Raw genomic sequence first — 23,797 nt, 5'->3', positions numbered from 1 at the left:
TAAAGTCCAGTTATACGGAATCCGAACGACTGTCACTGATTATAACTCGATCCCATTCTAACCTAAAGAGAATTACCAAAGCCAATGTAGGGTAGTTCCTAAACCATAGTAAAAACAGAGGCACCCAAAAATAATGTTTGCAAAACTACTTATACACCACAAGATATTCTGCCAGAGCTAAAGTCAGGACTGAGCGGAGGGTTCAGATACCAAAGCCATAATCGCCATATTGGTATTCTCTGGCGGGAAGCGAGATAGCGCGAGTGCGCTATTTGGACAGTGGGCGAATGTATTTTTTTAAAGATGTTTAGGCCCGACACTTTTAAATTTTTCCGATCCCTGGCTTTTATAGGATAGGCTTTTAAGTCTGCGTCACTGTTCCAAACCTCTCTTGTACTTGACAGCGTGTATCACAAGGTGGAATTTCCACCAGTAACGTCTCACCTGACTATCAACAAGAGGATAAGAAGGTTTAGAGCTTGTGGGTTTCGGGGCAGCTTAGCGGCACTGAGCGTTATCGTGTAAATAAATGGAAAATGAGATGCAGTCTGAAGGCGTTTCGGGTCAGTGTCGGAAACTATGTTCAAGTGTATTTACAATCTCGCGTAATCTCGCTAGCCGCCATTGAACGTGGCCTAGAAAAGGATGCAGGGTTTTCTCATTTATTTCAACGAATAATATCTGAAACAAGTTTTACACGACGACATGACAAAGGTGTTCATAACTCATTACTGAATTGAAAGTGTTAAGTGGCAAGAGGAACCAGATATTTTTGTTTTCTTAGGTGAAGTATTAAAGGTGAGAAAGACAGAAGTGTGTTACCTCTTTAGCATTTCACTTCAAAGTCCAGACGTAAACAAAGGGTTTGGCGTTTAGTTTTATTTTGAGACATGTTATTTTTTTCAACAAAATAAGACTCATTTCAAAGATTGGAAGCCATAGGTAAGCCAAGCTAGTTTATTAAATGCTAGATATGTATGTATGTATGTGTTCGACATATTAAGGCGAAGTCCGTGTTCGATTACCTGCCTAGGGAAGGTTTTTATAGGGCTGACCGATCATGGCGTAACTTACTTTGCCATTCATTCCGTAATGGAGTGCGCTGAAATTTGTGAAAGTCAGTGTCAAATAATGTTAAATGGCAGGTGATTAAATCATACAGTATGTAACCAAGCACAAAGGCCTGTAGCGAATTAATGCTTCGGTACAGAGAGCTACAGGCAAGTGAACACAGGGTTAAGATTTGGTGATAACAAATGCAGTTGATATGAATAAAAGAATATCAGCGAAACTTTTGGCACAGAGACTAAGCCACAAAGACTAAGCCAAACTAAAAGTAAATACAAGCGCAGTTAATTCTAAAACTTCCAGCACTACAACAGAAAAGTGCTAATTCTTAACATGGCAGTGAAGCACTATAGTGTTTACAAATGGCACTATTGCATATGACAAAACGTTATGGTTATGTAAGCAAGTGTCTGCAAATATCACTACGTCAGTCTAAGTCTGTTATCAGTCCGCTATGGTTTCAGGCTTTGTCTAGCTAGTCTTGCTGGCTCAAGAGAAGCTTTGCCACAAACTGAGTTTTTGTAATCATGGAGGTGGGGCTTGTTATTTCGTAGGTCTAGCCTTCCAAAATCGTTCTGATATTGTTAATGGGTTTAAATGCCAGTCATTAGATATCTTATGTTATCAGTTTAGCAACACGTCACGCAATAGCACTTTTCTTTCAACTGAAGCTTCCAAGGACTATATTTGACTTTGAATGGTTGTCAAAATAACCCAAATGCCTCCACGTTGAAAGACGTCATACATTTTCAGAAAACGTTGAATTCCACAAAGTAATTCCACGTTTTGTCATACTGTTAGTGCTCAGTAAAGCAGATGGTGAAATTGTATAAAGGCTACTATGTGTGTTTAGGCGAATAGCGCTGACTTCTTACAGTGGCAACACTCTAAAACGTTAAAAGCAAGAAACAATGCCGTTATAATTCGAACAGCGTATCTTTGGGATATACGTTTGGCTTTACAATGTTAAGTTCATGTATTCGGTGTTTAAGAACTTAGCGTTATGACATTGCTGTTAGGATTCTATGAAAAGAAGCGGAGGTTGATAGCACTGCATATGGGAATTAATGGTGTGAAATTTATCGTTTGTTGGAGGTAAAAATCAACTAATGTGAAAAATAGCCAAATATGAGATAAGGGCAAACTGAAAATGCACTTAAAACTGTGTCCAAAACAACAATCACTTATATTGTTTTCAATTTTAATGTTTAAATGGAGTGAAATGTTTTCACTCTACAGCGTCACAAGTATTTTCCAATTTACGTACTAAATGTTTAACTCCGTTTTACCCAATTAGGTGAAAAGGCGACAACTGTAAGTTTTTTTTGATCAAACGCATATGGTCATAATTTAGGTTTCCAATTTAAGTGTAAATAAACCGCAAAAGTTTCCAGGACTATTTCCATCGTTGTCAGAGGTATTTCAGAGGGCAATATAATCCAAGCTCTCGATCCTGTTATAATGAATGATTATCGCTTAACGCCACATCGGCAATTTTGCAGCCACATCGTGGGGACGATCCCGTTATATAATCAAGTCGGCGTTAAACAAAAGCCATGGATCGTACATTTACTGCAAACACGTGCTATAATTGTCATCTTGTGGTTTCTCAACGTTCAGAGTGTTGCCTTAACTGCGTATATTAAAAGCTATGGAAATTAAACATATGGAGCATTCATCCGACCAACAACAACATATAATCTTACGGGATAATCATCAGCATTCACTGGATGTGTGGAAAATCTGTGGATTGCGCCGACGAGCGTAGTTCTATGAGAAATAAAATGCAACGCACAAAAGCTGATAAAGGTAGTAAGACAAGGCGATCCTCTGGGACCAATGCTATTTTGCTCTGTATGATTAGTTATCACGTACAAACATGAATGAGTGATGGTACCATTGCTCTCATTTTACAATGGAATAATTAGAGGTTTAAGCTAGGGACTTGGACAAGTTATATCAAAGCAGACATGTATTTCGTGATAGTTAAATGTTATAATTGTTAATATACGCTGCAAAGAAACCAAACGCGAAGTATAACAGATATAGATTTCACCCAGGGTAACTAAGAAATAGCAACAAACATGACTTATCACAAATTTGTACTTTTTACAAAGTACTATGGAATCAATTCATTTATTACTTAAAAAGAGTAACTCTTTTTATAGAATGAAATGGAATGAATGAATGAATGATTATGGCTTAACGCCACATCGGCAATATTCCAGCCATATCGTGGCGAGAACAAGGTGAAAACAGGAGACGGTGAATGAAATGGATTGTTTGTGCTTTTTTAGATATTAAATACGGTAAGAAAAAATGAAATCCTCTGGGTGAAGTCATTTGTTATAATAATCTGAAGTCATAACCAAAGTTGGTGATGAAAAAAGAGTCAAAAGAACACAAATATAGACCAGTATAGAAAAGTGAGATCTGGGTACATATTTATATTATACACAAACAGTCGTAAAGGCGGGAGGCGGAGGTAGACAGAATGCAAAAAAGATCAGTATAAACAAATGTCGAACTGATGTACTGGTGGGGGAATCTAAGCGTGAAGACGACAGTCATATACTACTCGTGTATACGAATACCTTGGAGTTCAATACATCTAACATTTTCACGGGAGGAAAACTAAATTGAAGTATTTGAGAATTTTAAAAAGTTCTGGAATTTTTGGGCATTGTCTGGTCATCATATGACTGAATTATATCGCCCCTGTAAGTTGTTCATTTTAGTGATAACCGACTAAACAAAGACAGTAAGAGAAGAATATCTTATCTCTACAGCTTTAAATGTAAAAAAAAAACACATACTTATGCTGCATTTGGTAGCACGCCTGCCAGTCGTGTTTTCGAGTTCACAACATGTGAATTCCGTCTTTCGAACTCACGATTTGTAAATACCATTTGTGAATACGAAAGTTATCAGAAGGATCAAGTTTGTGACCTTCACCTTAGAAAGTTCAGCAAAAATGGCGGACGAGGAACAGGCCCATGAAAAGTATACTAAGATGTCGGCTAACTATTTATAAACCTTCTCATGCTCTGTCCATGCATGTCCTCGATGCCTCTGTGATAACAACAACAGTAATAAGCTACTCGCTGTGGGTATGATTCCGGCTTGTTCCTTCGACCAAATTCACGACACTAATGGCGTTTACGACGGTTACCAAACGCAGCATAAACTACTATATTTTCTATACTTCGTTACAGTTGAAGAAAAAAAACGAAATGAAAAAAAAACGACAATTGCAGGTAAGACAATACAAACTATCCATTCCATGAAGCTTTTCCATTTAATCATTTCTTTGAAAAAAGAGAAATCATCTATCACAAAACCTCCGTCACAAAATCCCTCAGATAATAAAATGTAGCAAACCACGCTTCAACTAACTGACTGGAGCTTTCGTCATGTTGTTTTTACTCTCACACCAGCATTTTCGAACCTCAAATCAATGCCCGTCTGACCAAAACGCTCCCTCATAGAAGTAATATTATGTTTGTTGAAATCATTTCATTAATGACTAAGGGATTCGTCTGACGTCCCTTATGCGTATGCTTAACATCTGATCCCTTTCTCGGATGCTCATTGTGAAGAGCAGATGCTAAGCACAGGAATCAGAGATATCAAACCGAAACACCTTAAAACGAACGGAGCGGATCAGGCAAATTGTTAACAAGGCAAGGGCAAAAGGTGAGTCTCCAGGATAAGGCACTTCTGGAACAAAATAAGTCACTGAGAGCATCGATCCGCCGGCAGAGATGTCATTTGCTAGTCACATAACAAGCTGTTGAAAATAAAACAAAAAATGGACATTTTCCGCATGTCCAAATGAATCAGAAGACCCTAAAACGAGCTGTCTTGCAAAATATCTATGGATTCACCCATATTGTGGATTCTATGCATAGCGAGCGTTCAGGAAATTACGCTGAAACTGTCGATTGATCGTCTGACAGGCACCAATACCCTAATCCAAAAAAAAAAGTGAAAGCAGCGTTTAGCAAAAAAAAAATCGTTGAAAGAAAAAAGATACGTACCGCGTCGTGAAGTGGATTAACATCACGGATCTCTTTTTGCTGACGGCGGGGTTTCCGGCCCGGTGGGTAAGTCGGCGTGCTGTAGGAACACACTTTGATAAATACTGCCATGAAGGCAATGAGTCCCACACACATCAACAGAACAGCCCACCAGTATTGCTGAGAACAAAAATGGAGACTCACTGTTTAATGGATTGAAGAATTTTATTGATTAACTGAGCGAGTTAGTCACTCACTATGCAACTGTGACAAACTCTGAAAGATACCTGGAGTAACATTAAAGCGGGGAATCGGCCCAAGTGTATCTGAAGAAGCGAATTTGACTATACCTCTGAGTGACAGCTGCTGACACACTCGTAAATTCATTCTCATTTACTCTTCTTTTCCTGTTATATGACAAGCATGCGACTTACAAAACTACCAAGCAAGTATTAAAGTCATGTATGGGTCATAAAATGAAAAATTGGTAGCCTTCTCCGGTCGCAGTGAAATAAAGTTGTTGTTTTTTTGCATTAGACACTGTAGAGTAGGGAAAATCTCTGCACCACAAATGTAACTTTGTGAACAATTCTTGAGCACGCAGTTATGCATCAGTCAACTAAATAAATATATAAGAAATGTAACTTCCATGCTATACTATACCATAGCGTAACAAGTATCCAGTCTAATTCATGATAACCCTTATTTAATGCAAGACGGCTTTACTAACACAAAAGTGTTTCCAAAGAAAAAACCCCCCACAAAGATTCGAACTCTTCCTTGAGGCGTTACCTTTTCTCCACGTTGAGTTCGTTAGTTCGATGAACTATGAAGGATGCCTGACAGACTATGCAGAAATACCGATTTTAAACTTGCTAAAACATGACAAAACTGATCGCGTTATAAAGTTTATGTTTTACATATGAAGACAATCTTTAATCAAAACAGAACTTTGACAGCACGTATAAAAATACATATCCATGAAAGTCTCAGTAAAAATATTTTTATTGCTAACGTTGATCTTCATTCTGTAAATTAAAGACATAATGCCTCGTTTGAACGAAAATTTGGCGTTTTTGATCGAGAATACAGTTTTGGCGGGTTATTACTAGGCAACCACCTATTTCATGGCCATAAAACTTTTCTGGGTGCTTCGATCAAGTTTTATACTTGTGACTCGGAAATTTACAGAATTGTGCTGTGATTTTGAAACTTTCTTATCGTACCTCTCTGCCTGACCGCCCCAGTTCCTTTGTCAGTGGCACTTTTCCTTACTTTATATGGATGTAAACTATACCACCCGGGTTTGCTACTTCTTTAGTAACATGCTACATCCTGTCCCGATAATGTTAAGACAGACAGCAGAGGTGTTGTCAAACTGCCCCCATGTTTGCACCCTGTCCCTGTCATTTGGCTAATTTGTGGCCTGAGGCTATATGAGGGATGGCTACATGAAAGCAAAACGAGATATGGGTTTTTGAAACTCTAATCAGGAATCAAATCTCTAATCAAAAACTAATATATTAAACTCAGAGAATATTACGTTTTTTGCAAGAATAGATTATGCTTTTGTTATCAGCTATCATGGTGTCACAGAAGACAGCTCTTAATGCTATAAAACATACACCGAAACCTACTTATCTAGCCAATCGGAATCAGCATGAATGGACCAATCATTTGTGTTTGTAGGATTACCTGTATCCACTGTTCTATTTCCGCTAGACCTGAGGCGCCGAAAAACTTTAGCAATCTTTTGAGCGCTCCCTCGGTGTCGATTTGACGACATTTGTAGAAAACGTCACAGTAACCGTCATAATTACGACACGGGGAACCTGAAATAGGCATAAACGTTAGAAACTGTCAGAAAGTGTAGGAGTCTTTTTTTTCTTTCTTTTTTTGATTGTTGTTTTACGCCGTGAAAATTTCCGAATTAAAAAATAACCAATTCTTTTTTATCGTTAAACACCTTATGGTTCTTATATTACAGAGTTAAACAAGACTAGACATGTGGTACTAAATCTACACATGTGTTTAATCTATAAACACAATAGTTGATTTATGATTAAAAGGCTTAAATGAATCTGTGACCTCTCTGTGCTTAAGCCTATTCAATAAACTCAACCTCAATTGTTTTTTATTTTATTCACTGTAAATAAATGAGAAAAAGCCGTGAAAATCATATTCGAAATATGCATGACATGGGCTCTCAAGACTGAAAAAAACATCATCAGTTTCTAACATCAGATAATATGTGAATGTATTCAAGTCAAACCCAGGCTAGTTTTTGCTATTTTTTTTCACAGATTTAATAATCACTCTTACCTAAATAAATAAATAATCCACAAAAGCTTACTCTCCAACAAGCTGAGAAATGTTTGAGGAGATTGTAGAAAAATCTTCCTCTATGTTACTTTTCAAACGTAAACGTAATTCATGCATTCAGCTGCATTATCTTTCCCTGAACTGTGTTGCCTCATTTCCTCACCAGGTGGCAGCTGAACGGCTTTCACAGTTCCGTTCCCGACATCCTGCAGCAGCTGTTTATAGGCTGGATATCGTTCAACCCAGGTAGCATTATTTGAGCTCACACAATTGCCAGAATTGGGATCTGGAAAAAGGAAGAAAATTAATAATGTGATGATTCTTGTATTTTAAGTAAAATGCCGCTTAGGCCTATGTTAAAATACTAATGCGGCGGGAAAAGGAAAGATATGACAAAACATGATTTACGTAATACGGTTTTGTGCTTTCTTTGAAATCCATTTTTGTAACAAACTCCATTAACGCTGTCGTGTTAGATTCCTAAGAAATTACATCTAACTGACAAGGTTTCACTGCGCTTACCGTTAAATAAAACGCAAAGACAGGAACCCAGTATGAGTTTGACATTAGGACTTTTCCGTTGGAAAATCATAAAACTTTTCAACAAGTGTTATTACGCTGCAATGACTGAGATGCCGATCTTTCTCAGATTGAAACAGGAAAAAATAATAGATGCGAGATTGTAATACCTTTGCACGAGACATAGCACATTTCCTCCGACTGTGTCTTCCAATCACCTGTCAGGAAACATTCCTCCCAGCCAATCCTCTTACAGATAGACCCGATGCATTGCTAAAAGGAACAATTTCATTGGTTGTTAAAAGGTTATCTACATGCATAAGCCAAGGAAAACTCTGGTCTATGATTAAAGTAGAATTCAGTTTGAATGCGAGGTTACAAGGATAATCTAAGAACTAAGATGCAGAGAAACCGTTATGATTATTTATAATGTATGGCGTTAGTGACGTCACATAACATTTTTACACTTTGTTCACACCTAAATAAAATTCGTGTGACCTTGGTGACCTTTACTCATGTAATATGTGCATGGACAGCAAACCTGACATGAAATCCCTGTTTGATGGACAGTGAAAAGTCGATGTTCACTCGATGGCGACATATATTAGCTGCATAGTCCATGAGACCCACATTACAATGCAAACATTTGACTGTATTTAATTAAGTGAAAAAAAAGTATTTTAACAGTCATTCTACTGATGTTTATTTATTTTTTAATATTTCTTTCCCATTAAAAGTAGAAATACTTTACCCCTTTCTCACAAACGTGGCTGTTGTCATCGCAGAACTGGTTGTCCTGAGCGAGGACAGGGGCAGGACAACTGCCGGCAGTTCCAGTACTACACGGTCAAGGAAAACAGGTGAACGACTAACTCCTCGTGCTGAACATCCACAATTAAGCTAAAAACTGGTATACATCAGATGACAAAAGGTTCAGTTAATCCCTTACAGTAAACTGAACTGAGTCCTTTAGCCGCCACAAGCAGGTGTATAAATTGCTCTTTTTGGTCTCGCTGTTGGTCGGTCGGTCAGTCAAATTTTGGACATCCTGTCTTTTCACATATGACAATGGTCAAATCAAAAACCTGCCTCCAAGATGATATCGACATTTTATGGGGGCGTTGCACCTGTTGGGAATTTGTCCTTCTTCAAATATGAATTTTCAACAATGTTTACAGCTATTTCCGCTTTATTCGACTCTGGCTGAAGGTTACGTATGATCTGGTTTGTTGTTATACGTGTACATTACTTAACTGCGGAAAATTGTATGGCGCAAAATAATAATGGACAAGAAACCGTGTAACTGATTCGACTTGTGTGGATGACAGATCTAGGCCTTGCGGCTGACGGAAAGACAAAAATGTTTTGTTTTTCTTTTAAAGAAAAGTATTGATTTAGTCTCGGGCAAGGACTAACTAGTGTGTCTCAGCAGCGATAAATGATGTGTCTCATTATAAGCATAGCAACTAATTCTGCTTTTCTGCACGGTAATAAATACTGTGTTTATGTACAGTAATAAATACTGTTTCTGTACAGTAATAAATACTGTGTTTCAACGCATCTGGAGACATGTTCTTAATGTATAGAAACGTGCTTTGGTAAAGGATATTTACAGTAGGCCGCTCGCGCACATTCCTCTTCCGGTGAACAGAGCTGATGGGAATCTCGGGGAACAAAAGTACACGACTTTGTACAACACCTACCTTGAGACGGACTGAAACAGAAAGAAATTATTTATTTATCTGATTGGTGTTTTACGTCGTACTCAAGAATATTTCACTTATACGACGGCGGCCAGCACTATGGTGGGAGGAAACCGGGCAGAGCCCGTGGGAAACTCACGACCATCCGCAGGTTGCTGTCAGACCTTCCCACATATGACCGGAGATGAAGCCAGCATTAGCTGGACTTGAACTCACAGCGACCGCATCGGTGAGAGACTCCTGGGTCCTTATGCTGTGCTAGCGCGCTAACCACATGAGCCACGGGGACCCCTAAACAGACAGAAAGAAAACACATTTAGTCCGATAGCGTCTTCCACTCAATATTTAGGAGGGGCCCTCCGTGGCTCAGTTGGTTAGCGCGCTAGCGCAGCGTAATGACCCAGGAGTCTCTCACCAATGCGGTCGCTGTGAGTTCAAGTCCAGCTCATGCTGGCTCCTCTCCGGCCGTATGTGGGAAGGTCTGCCAGCAACCTGCGGATGGTCGTGGGTTTCCCCCGGGCTGTGCCCGGTTTCCGCCCACCATAATGCTGGCCGCCGTCGTATAAGTAAAATATTCTTGAGTACGGCGTAAAACACCAATCAAAAAAAAAATCAATATTTAGGAAACATTCCGGCTATACAATATTATACCGAAACCTAATCCCATCATATCGTACTTGGTGAAATAATAACGAATATGGTTTCTTTATTTATTTGATCTGTGCTTAACGCCACACTCCAGATTTTTTTCACGCACGTGTACATATACCGTTTGTTGTCATGGTGAAGCCACGTAAAAAAATATTGAACTTAACACGCTACGTCTTCTTAGCAAAATGTCCGCAAAGCTGTCAAGACCCAATAGATGACAAACTGAAAGGTAAAAAAATTATCAAGCTCCAACTTGGTGTGGTAGTAAGACGAACCGTTATGTAAGAAGTCCTGAAAGCTGACGGACAAGACGTGCAACTACAGCCTCCCAGGTGCCGGTAAGGCACAAAGAAGACGTGTGCGGGTTACCTGCACTGGTACTTTCTCCCCGAGGAGTCAGTTTTGAGGGTGCAGCCCCCTGTGCCAGATTCAGAGCGGCCCGTGCAGCAATCATCGTTACAGTCCGCTTCAAAGCCACAGTCACACTCCTCCCCCTCCTCCACGATCGTGTTACCGCAGTAGGCCACGTCTGAAGCTATGGGCAGGAAGCACGATGGATGGATTAATAAATGGGTGAGCATAAAAGATGAAGACAAGGATGAAGGTTGGGTGTGGATGTGTTTAATTGACTGACTGAATGACGATTCATTGTTATTTAATGCCATGCTGAATAGTTTTTCACTTTTACAATGGAGGTCAGAATAATGTGTTGAGGAAACCATAGTGCTGGGGAAAACTATCGACGTTTGTCAAGTTAATGACGAACTTTCCCATGCGTGTTGTAAAGGTGTGCACACCACACTGGTGGAAGACAAGTGGTCTTCAATAAAAGTTAGAGTGCAAAAACACAAAAACGCAAAAGAAAAAAAAAGGAACTGGCTGTGTTAAAGATAAAGAAGACACCAAAATTGAAGTACATAACACTGTTTTGGAAAACAGATTGATTTTGGTATTAGAATATAGCCAGCCCGGTCAAATGGCTCGTGGCATGCGGTTCGATATTTCAGTCGGTAGATACCCTGGAGCTAGACGCCCAAAAATCGTGAGTTCGAATTTCCTAGAGCCATTTTTTTGGTTTTTCTCGGAATATATACTTCAGGAGCAATTACACCTGCATAAAATTATTAATGTTTTGAAAAAATCAAAAAAGGTATGGTTACGTTTGAAGCAGTTCCGTTTGTTCTCCAGGTTGTTGACAACCACCTTGATAACTTTGGCTATATAGTCTCGGCTACATGGTGAAAACTTGTTGTTGTTGACCATATTCCCTGGATTGGCGCTAGAAAACATGATGTAATTCCCGTTACTTGCATCTGGGCGATTCGTCTTGAAAGGGGCGCACTGTTCTGTAGCGTCGTGCTGCAACCACACGATAATGAAATATACTAGTTAGTTTATTTAATTCTTTGCTCATTAATATTTAGAACAAAAACCCCATAGTCTATCAAAATATATACATCTAGATTAGTCATTAGATGACATCTGGACATAAGTTCTATTTACTGACAGTTCACGGTACTAATCAAAAACTTCCAATGACAAAAAACTTGACAAGAGACCAGCTACGTGTGACCCGTTTCCACCTAATACACTGTCGTCACTGCTCTGGTTTTACCGTCTATGAAGTTGTCTTTTATACGCCTCTGACATAGGAATACCTTTTTTTTCTTTCAGAATGTATTCCTTGCTCTGTGGGAATCAAGTTGGCACCATATTTATTGGAAGGGTGTCGCAGTTATCGATTATTTGCGCTTGCTTTGTTTTCGTCGAGCCTCATGTCCCCCTTACCTCTGCTCCAAAGCTGTGACCGACCTCGTGGGCGAATGTGAGTTGTGACACCCGGACGGGCACCCTCTTTCCATAGTTCAGCAGAGACACGACACCAGTGTTCAAACTCTTCTTTACTTTCTTATTGTTACTTTCTAGGGAGTCACGATACGGCTCACATATACCTCCGGTCAGGCCTGGAACAGAGAATTTCAAATATACCTCCAGTTATACCAGAAACAGAAGAGCATACATATACCGTACGCCAATCTACCCTGAAATACAAGAGGTCACATGTACCCCAGGTCAGATCTGGAACAGGGAATTGTAAATATACCTCCAGTTATACCAGAAATAGGAGAGCATACATATACTGTACACCAATCTACCATGAAATACAAGAGCTCACATGTACCCCAGGTAAGGCCTGGAACAGAGAATTTCAAATATACCTCCAGTTATACCAGAAATAGAAGAGCATACATATACCGTACGCCAATCTACCCTGAAATACAAGAGGTCACATGTACCCCAGGTCAGATCTGGAACAGGGAATTGTAAATATACCTCCAGTTATACCAGAAATAGAAGAGCATACATATACTGTACACCAATCTACCATGAAATACAAGAGCTCACATGTACCCCAGGTCAGATCTGGAACAGGGAATTGTAAATATACCTCCAGTTATACCAGAAATAGAAGAGCATACATATACTGTACGCCAATCTACCATGAAATACAAGAGCTCACATGTACCCCAGGTAAGACCTGGAACAGAGAATTTCAAATATACCTCCAGTCGTCTCAGATACCGTACGCCAGCCTTTGTTGACCTACAAGAGCTCACATATACCTTCTCAGATCTGGATCAGCAGAGCTCATTGAGCGCCTCGCTTGTTTCAGTGTGGGAAAGCGTTAGATTGCAAAATTTGTGTAGGAAAAGGTTGTTCAGGAAAGTTTGGGTAGGAAAGGAAAGTTTGGTTGGGAAAAAGTTGGGTTTGGGTTGAAAGTTTGGGTAGCAAAGATTGGACAGGAAAGGTTTGGAGAGGAAAGTTAAATAGGAAAGGTCTGGGTGGAAGATTTGGATGGGAAAGTTTTGGTTGAAAAGGGTTGGGTGGGAATGTTTGGCAACAAAGCTCGAAAAGGAGAGATTGGGTTAGAAAGGTGGGATAGGAAGGCTGTGGTCACCGACGCTTTGTTTTGACAGCTGTCATCGATGACGTAGCTCTGGGGGCTACTTAATTTCCAGGCTAATCGCGGTGGCCTTAGGGATACAGTAGTTTAAAGTTATTTAACTCTCCAACAAGAAAGTTTTTTGTTCTTTTATAAACTAGGGCACATCATAAACCAGCGTTTCATGTACCCTTTAAGACAACCTTCAGCATACCTGAGGAGGGTTTCCCGACCCAGGCAAGCCCCAGGGTCCCTCTCTGGAAGTCACGGTACGTGAACAAATAAGACAGGCAGAATGCGGAGTGATCTATCAGTGAACTCTGGTACAAGAGGGTATTCACGTCGTAGGTCGCTGAGCAGAACTTGTTGGGGATGGTAACGTTTGAACACTCGTCCTCCCATATCATCACCTGAAGCACATATACAGCAGCTCGACATTAAAGTGTTATCGCAAGGAGCGGCTTCAAACCCAAACATTAGCTGGGCAACTTGTCTTTCACCAGTACCTGGAAAAGTTAGTCAGTAACTTGTCACAGGGCGGTAGCTCAACATGAATATTTCGGTTTCCTACACCTATAAAAATGACAGCCATCGTACAAGTGAAACTGCTTAATATGACTTTAAAACAAAATGAAATAAATAAGTAAATTAAAATGTATTAAACAAATGTAAATAGAGGCCCGGCCTTACGTGCTGGAATACTTGCTCCACCCAACATTAAAAACATACCGCTGCTCCGTTCAATACCACAACCTCGTTCTCAGTAACCAACCTGACTGCGCTGTACGATGAAGGTGATCCCTCGGTACCAGGTTTGGTTGTCGAATGTGTTGAACCGAGTTTCCCGGAAGATCTCGTTCAGACTGTTCACGTGACTCACGAACAGCGACATGATCTCGTCCTTGGCTTGCTGTGTATCCTGAGAAATATTGTTTGATATTGGAATATTAAAAAAGTGTTCACAAGAGAACGCCACAATGGAAATTACAGTGAAAAACTATTTAAATTCATTCAAAATTGTCCATTTTAGCGGACAATTATAAACACCCATTCCAGAAAACGATCTTTCGAGCTGAAACACCAGACTAATACAACTACCGGTTTTGAGAAACAAGAGAATGGGTATAACTTTCGTTAAGCAAATGGCGATCCCAGGCTGAATTCACCACTGTTTTGTTGCTATGCATAAGTAACACGTTGGCAGTTGCCAGAAAAAAAAACGTTAACGCAAAGGCAATCGAAAACGAGATAAAACGAGATAAAACGAGATTAAAATATGAGTTATGTACCAGTCCCAACCCTCCACTGGCACGTGACTTTTTCATGTATTGCCAAAGGAACGGGTCTGATTGCAACTCCAAGTAACACGTGTTTGGGGACTCGGTTGTTCCCAGTAATTGTCCATTGACTGTGGCCCGTCGGTATCTATGGAGAACCTCCTCTTTTATGTGATCTTCAGATGTGTGAGAATCAAACTGAAACAAAACACGACAGCCAAATTATTAAAAAAAACAATCCACTGAACTAGCATTATAGATCACTTGCATTCGTCATGTTGGATGCCTTAAGTAAGAATGGCGGTCGCTGTGAGTTAAGTCCAGCTCATGCTGGCTTCCTCTCCAGCTGTACGTGAGAAGGTCTGTCAGCAACCTGCGGATGGCAGTGGGTTTCCCCTGGGCTCTGCCCGGTTTCTTCCCACCATGATGCTGGTCGCCGTCGTATAAGTGAAATATTCTTGAGTACGGCGTAAAACACCAATCAAATAAATAAATAAAAAAATAAGAATGTCACAGCCCTGTGCACTTAGTCACAGTCACACTCTAGAGGAGGCCATAAAGCTCTTTCAGAGATAAAGCATGGCATCGAGTGTAAGTCATCTGGGGGGCATTGACATTAAGTAATTAACCCAACCAGTAAGTAATTATAAACCTTGTGTTTTGCACTACATGAGTAGTCTTGATAAAGTCCTGCAGACAGAGTGTTTGCCGAACTTATGAACATTGTAAAATATAACAACAAAAAGCAATGTTTGAATGGAGGACATGGGGCAATTCTGCTTGGTGATGGTTTTACATTTAGACCTTTTAATATTAACCAACTCTGGGCTGAACGATAATTTTTTCGAATAGATATATATATATATATATATATATATATATATATATATATATATATGGCGTGAAATGAACAGGGGATTAAATGCATAGTGAACTGTGTTTAATGAAAAAAAACTTGAGAGACTCATGTATTGCGAAATCATACATTAGAGCGAGATTTGCGTGTTATTGGACAGATTCTAGTTCTACCATTTTGGAAAAAAAATGCGGGATTTGGCATCACATGAACGTATCCCAACGTTATCCTCACCTGCGCAGAAGACTTTTGAAAGTCTTCTTTGTTCCCATGGGTACGGTAACCACAGGCAGATCCAAACTGTGTATAGTTACCTCGTAAATGTCTAAAAGAGACAATATGATTGGTTGATAATCTTAGGCTGTATCGACAAATAATTGGATGCCAAGCAGGAAAACAAAGATAACAATAATATCTATCAAAACTATTTCAGTAATGCGAGAGAAGAAGATAATTTGGGAATGGTGTTAAAATATGGTGTAATAAACATTTCCGATTGCATACTATCACTGCAGAATTTATTTATTTATTTAACTGGCGTTGGTCGCCATTAGTTATTACTGCAGAAGAATCTATAATATAACCATTTGGACATATGGAAATCATGTTTCAGTATACATTGTATAAAATGTTTATTAAAAACTCTCTTCGTACCTGTAAGGATCAGTCTGTAGATGTTCTTCGGAATATATAACAGAGTGGTAGGGGGGAATCCCCTCAAAAAACCGATCCGACGGTTCTATATGGAATGTAGGGGTTCCAGGTTCATGGATTTCTCCTCGGAAGATCCCATTAATAATAGTGCCATATACTGAACTTCTGGGTGAATCTGAATACAAGGCAATAAAGGCTAAATTGTAGAGCCAATTCCCAGCAAAGGAATAATAATTCATACATGGAGTTACCAAGTAACGATAGGTCCATTGTAAAAGAAAGGTAGTAAATGCAGTTAAAATTCGGAATGTAGTCAATGGTAATAACAACAGAGGCGTAACACAGTTTTGGTAGCGCAATTCCAGATAACAGATAAAATATAAAACTGATATATCACCACACCAACCAAACTTTGCAAAGTAATAAAATTCAGAATATCAATTGCAGAGGATAAACATCCATAACCAAATCCAATACATTAAAACTGTAACCGAAAAATTTCGATATTACATCTTGCGATATACAAACCTAAAACTTCGCCCCTATAGGCCAAATTAATATTGCCCCGAGATATTTCACCACCAAACTCCAGCTCGTGGTCATGTTTAAATACAGAGTTATCGGCCCTGAGCTTGAGACGGAAAGTTCTGAAAGAGAACAACAATTTGTCAGCCAATGAAGATTTCCAACAACGACATCATATGTAACAAGGTACTAAGCAACGACATCAAATACACATATATGAAGAATAACCTTTACTGAATTCTGCTACAAACTGTACGTTTGCGCAAATGACAAATTGAAATAAATTAGCTTACACATCGAGCATGTTGAGTAACTAATACTACCGTGCAGCCTTCGCTGAACAATGTGTGGCAATGCCTGCAAATAACGAATAGCATACAATGAATCTTGTCGAAAAATACCTAAAAATGACGTTTTTTTACACTTTTTCTTATACGGTACACAGAACAATCACTCGCCTATCAGTCACAACTTACACGGTATATTCAACAATCACTCGGGATCTATCGTGAGTTTACAGGAGACACTAAACGTACCTTCCATATGCTGTAAATTGTAGCCTGACGTCATCGTCCACAGAGCGCTCTCTCCGTGTATGTAGATTTTTCAACCTGGTTGTGTCATAATTCAATGCCTCGTGGTGGAGAATGTAATCGTCTAGGGGGGATAACTCTATAAAGAAATGAATGAGATGAAAAAATCATCGGATCATGGAATGCAAGCGGTACAGTACATGCCTCTGTTCACAAAACGCGCTTGATGCAGATTAGTGTGTGTATGCATACATGGGTTTAACGTCGTACATAACAATGTTTCGGTCATATGACAACGAGAGGTCATCTGGCTGATGCGAAAATTGCATCCATTTTGTTTCCTTCACTGGCAGAGTGTGGACGTACAGACAGATTATTCATCGTAGGTTTTTCGTTCTAATTGTCCTGAGCAAAGTTTTTTTTTAATAAATTGTGAAGAAAATCTAGTAGCGCATGTCTAAGGGCTTGACATGTTATCCCGACAAACATGGGTAGAAAAATCGTATAAAGATGTTTAACAAGCCAACACCAGATTCCTCTGGAAGTTACAGTAGTGGTCACAAATAACAATCGTAAACGTTCACTGGTAGTAGTAATAGCAAGGCCATTTTATATAAACTCCGTTAACAGGAATCCTGCAGCATTTCACATCACATAATAAAATTAGTGCAGATGTCCAAAGCAACAACTAGATTTAAGTCCCAGCGCAGTCAAAGAATCTTCTAATCTGTTAACCAAGACCGGCCTTCAAAAAAGAGCGTATTGCACTGAGAAGTATAATTTTTGTACTGAAAGGAGAAAGAACTCCAAAACAAATAACCTGTTTTATGTATCACTTCTTTCCACAATAATGTCTGAATAATAATATTCAAGCTCAAAAGTCAAACTGTCCTATTCATGAAGCCGCGATAGAAATTGGGAAGTTTCACAGTTAGAATACAGGGCCCAGTTTTACGGAGCTCCCTTAATGTTACGAGCTCGAAACTACCATGACGACGTAATGCCTACAATACCGGTATAAAAGTGCTTCGTGAAACCGGGCCCTGACCGTGGTTCTTGCTCTGAATATATGCCCATTTATGATGCCGTTTTAAATGAGTGGTATTTAACGCCCTTATATACAACGCAGGTCAGTTATATGTGTGGTTCGCCAGTTTTCGGCTGCTTGCTTTTACTCGTCAATAAGAAGATCTTAAGTCCCACAGGGGGAGAAAACCTGCGCCTGTCACATCCGAAATTAGTATGCATCTGTGTGTTGACACGGACGAAAACTGTGGACTAAACCGAGCCGGTCTAAGTTAGACCACCGAAATTGGTGGATCAGAAAAAACAGTCTTAAATGGAGTTGGCTTAGTTTATGTATCTCGTTTCCCTTACCGGCCCCGTCATTGTGTAGAAAGTAGATATAGCGTGAGTTGTTAGATTCTATATCCCTTAAATACCCACACACATGTAACTGCCACAGACGATTGCACACTGTACATTAAAATCCACTTTGAAAGTCGTACATATTAATAAATAGTCTATATAATTAATAAATAGTTCAAATAAAGCTCGATTTTGTGGGAACTGACATCTCCTGAGTTCTACAGTCGAGACAGAGTGTTTTATTTCCACACGGTTTGGTCATAGACGATTAACCAAAGACTACATTTATTTTCATAACATGCAATTAGAATATAACTAAAAGTTGTTTACAGGAAGCTTCCGTACGCAGGAGCACAACGGTCGTAGGACGAATTCGATTGCGCATGCCAGGTCCATATAAAACACATAACCAGCACGTGTTGAGGAGAATAAAGGCACCTGTTCATCTCTGAGTACATGCATATGTTATTGTATGGCTGTGTCAAAACGAGACCCATGTATGTTCAGTATAAGCTGTAAGAAGTGTTCACTGAGCTATGACGACCTGTACCGGATAGGATAAACACTCTTCTACATATGATAATGAAAATGAGGAAGATAAACATTTGTTCGTAACTAGTGGAAAAACGCCAGTTCGGAAATGCCATCGAAAACTACTTCCAAACCGCTAGGAACATTTATGTCTTTAATTATTTACTTCTACTTTGACGGATTGAATTGAAGTTAAATGCTTGGAATCTGTCGTGGAGTTTATGGAGGACATTTATAATGTTGTGGGCCATTGATGTGTTTGTGGTGGAGCTTATGGAGCACATTTATAATGTTGTGTGCCAGTGATATGTTTGTGGTGGAGCTTATGGAGTACATTTATAATGTTGTGTGTCGGTGATGTGTTTGTGGTGGAGCTTATGGAGCACATTTATAATGTTGTGTGCCAAAGAGGTGTTTGTGGTGGAGCTTATGGAGTACATTTATAATGCTGTGTGCCAGTGATGTGTATGTGGTGGAGCTTATGGAGCACATTTATGATGCTGTATGCCAAAGATGTGTTTGTGGTGGAGCTTATCGAGTACATTTACAATGTTGTGTGCCAGTGATGTGTTTGTGGTGGAGCTTATGGAGGACATTTATAATGTTGTGTGCCAGTGATTTGTTTGTGGAGGAATTTATGGGGCACATTTCTAAACATGTGTGCCAGTGATGTATTTGTGGAGGAATTTATAAAGCACCTTTATAAACCTGTGTGCCAGTGATGTGCTTGTGGTGAAGTCTATGGAGAACATTTATAATGTTGTGTGCCAGTGATGTGTTTGTGGTGGAGCTTATGTAGTACATTTATAATGTTGTGTGCCAGTGAAGTGGTGGTGGTGGAGCTTTTGGAGAACAATTATAATGTTGTGTGCCAGTGATGTGTTTGTAAAGGAATTTATGAAGCACATTTATAGTGTTGTGTGCCAGTGATGTGTTTGTGGAGGAATTTATGGGGCACATTTATAATGTTCTGTGTCAGTGATATGATTGTGGTGGAGCTTATGGAACACATTTATAATGTTGTGTGCCAGTGATGTGTTTGTGGTGAAGTTTATGAAGCACCTTTATAATGTTGTGTGCCAGTTATGTGTTTGTGGAGGAATTTATGGGGCACATTTATAATGTTGTGTGCCAGTGATGTGTTTGTGGTGGAGTTTATGAAGCACATATATAATGTTGTGTGTCAGTGATGTGTTTGTGGTGAAGTTTATGAATCACAGTTATAATGTTGTGTGCCAGTTATGTGTTTGTGGTGGAGTTTATGGAGCACATTTATAATGTTGTGTGCCAGTGATGTGTTTGTGGTGAAGTTTATGGAGCACATTTATAATGTTGTGTGCCAGTGATTTGTTTGTGGTGGAGTTTATGGAGTACATTTATAATGTTGTGTGCCAGTGATGTGTTTGTGGTGAAGTTTATGGAGCACATTTATAATGTTGTGTGCCAGTGATGTGTTTGTGGGGAATTTATGGAGTACATTTGTAATGTTGTGTGCCAGTGATGTGTTTGTGGTGGAGCTTATGGAGTACATTTATAATGTTGTGTGCCAGTGATGTGTTTGTGGTGAAGTTTATGGAGCACATTTATAATGTTGTGTGCCAGTGATGTGTTTGTGGGGGAATTTATGGAGTACATTTATAATGTTGTGTGCCAGTGATGTGTTTGTGGGGGAATTTATGGAGTACATTTGTAATGTTGTGTGCCAGTGATGTGTTTGTGGTGGAGCTTATGGAGTACATTTATAATGTTGTGTGCCAGTGATGTGTTTGTGGTGGAGTTTATAAAGCACCTTTATAAACCTGTGTGCAAGTGATGTGTTTTTGGAGGAATTTATAAAGCACCTTTATAAACCTGTGTGCAAGTGATGTGTTTTTGGAGGAATTTATAAAGCACCTTTATAAACTTGTGTGCCAGTGATGTATTTGTGTTGAAGTCTATGGAGAACATTTATAATGTTGTGTGCCAGTGATGTGTTTGTGGTAAAGTCTATGGAATGCATTTATAATGTTGTGTGCCAGTGATGTGTTTGTGGTGGAGCTTATGGAGCACATTTATAATGTTGTGTGCCAGTATTGTGGTGGTGGTGGAATTGATGAACCACCTTTATAATGTTGTGTGTCAGTAATGTGTTTGTGGTGGAGCTTATGGAGTACATTTATAATGTTGTGTGCCAGTGATGTGGTGGTGGTGGAGCTTATGTAGTACATTTATAATGTTATGTGCCAGTGATGTGGTGGTGGTGGAATTGATGAACCACCTTTATAATGTTGTGTGTCAGTCATGTGTTTGTGGTGGAGCTCATGGAGCACATTTATAATGTTGTGTGCCAGTGATGTGTTTGTGATGGAGCTTATGGAGTACATTTATAATGTTGTGTGCCAGTGATGTGGTGGTGGTGGAGCTTATGGAGTACATTTATAATGTTATGTGCCAGTGATGTGGTGGTGGTGGAATTGATGAACCACCTTTATAATGTTGTGTGTCAGTCATGTGTTTGTGGTGGAGCTCATGGAGCACATTTATAATGTTGTGTGGCAGTGGAGTGTTTGTGGTGGAGCTTATGGAGTACATTTATAATGTTGTGTGCCAGTGATGTGTTTGTGGGGGAATTTATGAAGCACATTTATAAATGTTGTGTGCCAGTCATGTGTTTGTGGAGGAATTTATAAAGCACACTTATAATGTTGTGTGTCAGTGATAAAATTGTGATGGAGCTTTTGGAGTACATTTATAATGTTGTGTGCCAAAGATGTGTTTGTGGTGGAGCTTATGGAGTACATTTATAATGTTGTGTGCCAGTGATATGTTTGTGGTGGAGCTTATGGAGCACATTTATAATGTTGTGTGCCAGTGATGTGTTTGTGGTGAAGTTTATGGAGCACATTTATAATGCTGTGTGCCAGTGATGTGTTTGTGGGGGAATTTATGGAGCACATTTATAATGTTGTGTGCCAAAGAGGCGTTTGTGGTGGAGCTTATGGAGCACATTTATAATGTTGTGTGCCAGATTTGTGTTTGTGGTAAAGTTTATGGAGCAGATTTATAATGTTGTGTGCCAGTGAAGTGTTTGTGGTGGAGCTTATAGAGTACATGTATAATGTTATGTGCCAGTGATATGTTTGTGGTGGAGCTTATGGAGCACATTTATAATGTTGTGTGCCAGTGATGTGTTTGTGGTGAAGTTTATGGAGCACATTTATAATGTTGTGTGCCAGTGATGTGTTTGTGGGGGAATTTATGGGGCACCTTTATAATGTTGTGTGCCAGTGATGCGTTTGTGTGGGAGTTTATGGAGCACATTTATAATGTTGTGTGCCAGTGATGTGTTTGTGTGGGAGTTTATGGAGCACATTTATAATGTTGTGTGCCAGTGATGTGTTTGTGTGGGAGTTTATGGAGCACATTTATAATGTTGTGTGCCAGAGATGTGTTTGTGTTTTTATTTTTATCCTGAGGCAAAGTTCTCGCGACGTTCAATGGCAGAATGACTCCACAAGTACACAACAGAGCTATACTGTTACGAGATCGACTTCCGGTCTAACATTTATATACATCCGTACACCCAACCAGAAATATGCTACGATATCAGATGGCTTTAAGACGATAAAGGCTTAGAAATCAAAAGAAAACTGATGTTCGGTTATTTCAGATACGCTTCTATACCCCCCCCCCCCCACTCCCACGAGTGAAAAGTAGAAGACCTTCGCATCCTGGACAAAGGTGACTAACCTGGAATCCTCCCATGTGGGAAATTTTGAAACGTGTCAGGATATTGCATACAAGCTATATTTATTCTCAAAAACTGAAGCATTTGTGTACAAAATGTACACATTACAGGCACACATTAATTGTAACACATTTACACAATTGTGTCTTGTATACAGCTTTATATACCTACACTTTTAGTGTGCACCAATTTGTATGTGTCAAAATCCGGCACACATTTTGGGTACATCGTGTACGAAACAGTGTACATTTGTTGTTTTGTTCTTTTTTTTAGAGTAAATGTGAATTTTATTCATTTCTGCTTTTCTAGCTTCTTTCAAAAGCCTCTGTTCCCATTTGTTCAGATAGTGAATGCTATCATTATCATGTCAAAGGCTGTATAACTCTCTCCTGGTCCTAACATGTTCTCGCCATATGGCGATAAAGGGTCATCGTTCATCCATTTACTCATTCATCCATTTACTCATTCATTCATTTACTCATTTATCCATTTACTCATTCATCCATTTACTCATTCATCCATTTACTCATTCATCCATTTACTCATTCATCCATTTACTCATTCATTCATTTACTCATTCATTCATTTACTCATTTATCCATTTACTCATTCATCCATTTACTCATTCATCCATTTACTCATTTATCCATTTACTCATTCATCCATTTACTCATTTATCCATTTACTCATTCATTCATTTACTCATTCATCCATTTACTCATTTATCCATTTACTCATTCATCCATTTACTCATTCATTCATTTACTCATTCATCCATTTACTCATTCATTCATTTACTCATTCATTCATTTACTCATTCATCCATTTACTCATTCATCCATTTACTCATTCATCCATTTACTCATTCATCCATTTACTCATTCATTCATTAAATTACTGGAACACGTTCAAAACCGTCGATGAACCGAGAATTTGCGAATTCTTCCGCTCTCATTGTTTGTGGGGCCTTTGCGTTCAACCCTGACCATTGATTTGTTCTATTATTCATTCAGTCATTCATTCAATCAGGGATTCATTTGTTTCGTCGTTCATTCATTAATTCATTAATTCATTTATTCATTCATTCATTCATTCATTAT

General features: G+C 39.2%; 1 protein-coding gene across 2 annotated transcripts in view; it reads right to left on the bottom strand.

Annotated features, from left to right (window-relative positions):
* The window catches only part of LOC135462717 (disintegrin and metalloproteinase domain-containing protein 10-like), a 34,994-nt gene that overhangs the window by 5,038 nt on the left and 6,159 nt on the right, over positions 1-23,797 (bottom strand). Inside the window, exons 2-18 of one of the 2 annotated variants that reach the window (XM_064739939.1) lie at positions 17,075-17,210; positions 16,542-16,660; positions 16,014-16,188; positions 15,594-15,684; positions 14,516-14,701; positions 13,999-14,145; positions 13,441-13,636; positions 12,071-12,246; positions 11,443-11,641; positions 10,652-10,817; positions 9,538-9,642; positions 8,680-8,764; positions 8,099-8,201; positions 7,573-7,695; positions 6,783-6,919; positions 5,109-5,267; positions 2,775-2,838 (exon numbers count right to left, since the gene is read on the bottom strand). In XM_064739939.1, coding sequence (XP_064596009.1) covers positions 2,785-2,838; positions 5,109-5,267; positions 6,783-6,919; positions 7,573-7,695; positions 8,099-8,201; positions 8,680-8,764; positions 9,538-9,642; positions 10,652-10,817; positions 11,443-11,641; positions 12,071-12,246; positions 13,441-13,636; positions 13,999-14,145; positions 14,516-14,701; positions 15,594-15,684; positions 16,014-16,188; positions 16,542-16,660; positions 17,075-17,210 — 2,357 coding nt within the window. In that variant the 3' untranslated portion in view covers positions 2,775-2,784. The remainder of the gene's footprint in view (positions 1-2,774; positions 2,839-5,108; positions 5,268-6,782; positions 6,920-7,572; positions 7,696-8,098; positions 8,202-8,679; positions 8,765-9,537; positions 9,643-10,651; positions 10,818-11,442; positions 11,642-12,070; positions 12,247-13,440; positions 13,637-13,998; positions 14,146-14,515; positions 14,702-15,593; positions 15,685-16,013; positions 16,189-16,541; positions 16,661-17,074; positions 17,211-23,797) is intronic. The other variant, XM_064739938.1, reaches the window with a different exon arrangement.

Source organism: Liolophura sinensis, chromosome 2, assembly GCF_032854445.1.
Source record: "Liolophura sinensis isolate JHLJ2023 chromosome 2, CUHK_Ljap_v2, whole genome shotgun sequence".
NCBI classification, from domain to species: domain Eukaryota; kingdom Metazoa; phylum Mollusca; class Polyplacophora; order Chitonida; family Chitonidae; genus Liolophura; species Liolophura sinensis.
The sequence above is the reverse complement of the archived record's forward strand: the minus strand, read 5'-3'. Positions and strand labels throughout refer to the sequence as shown.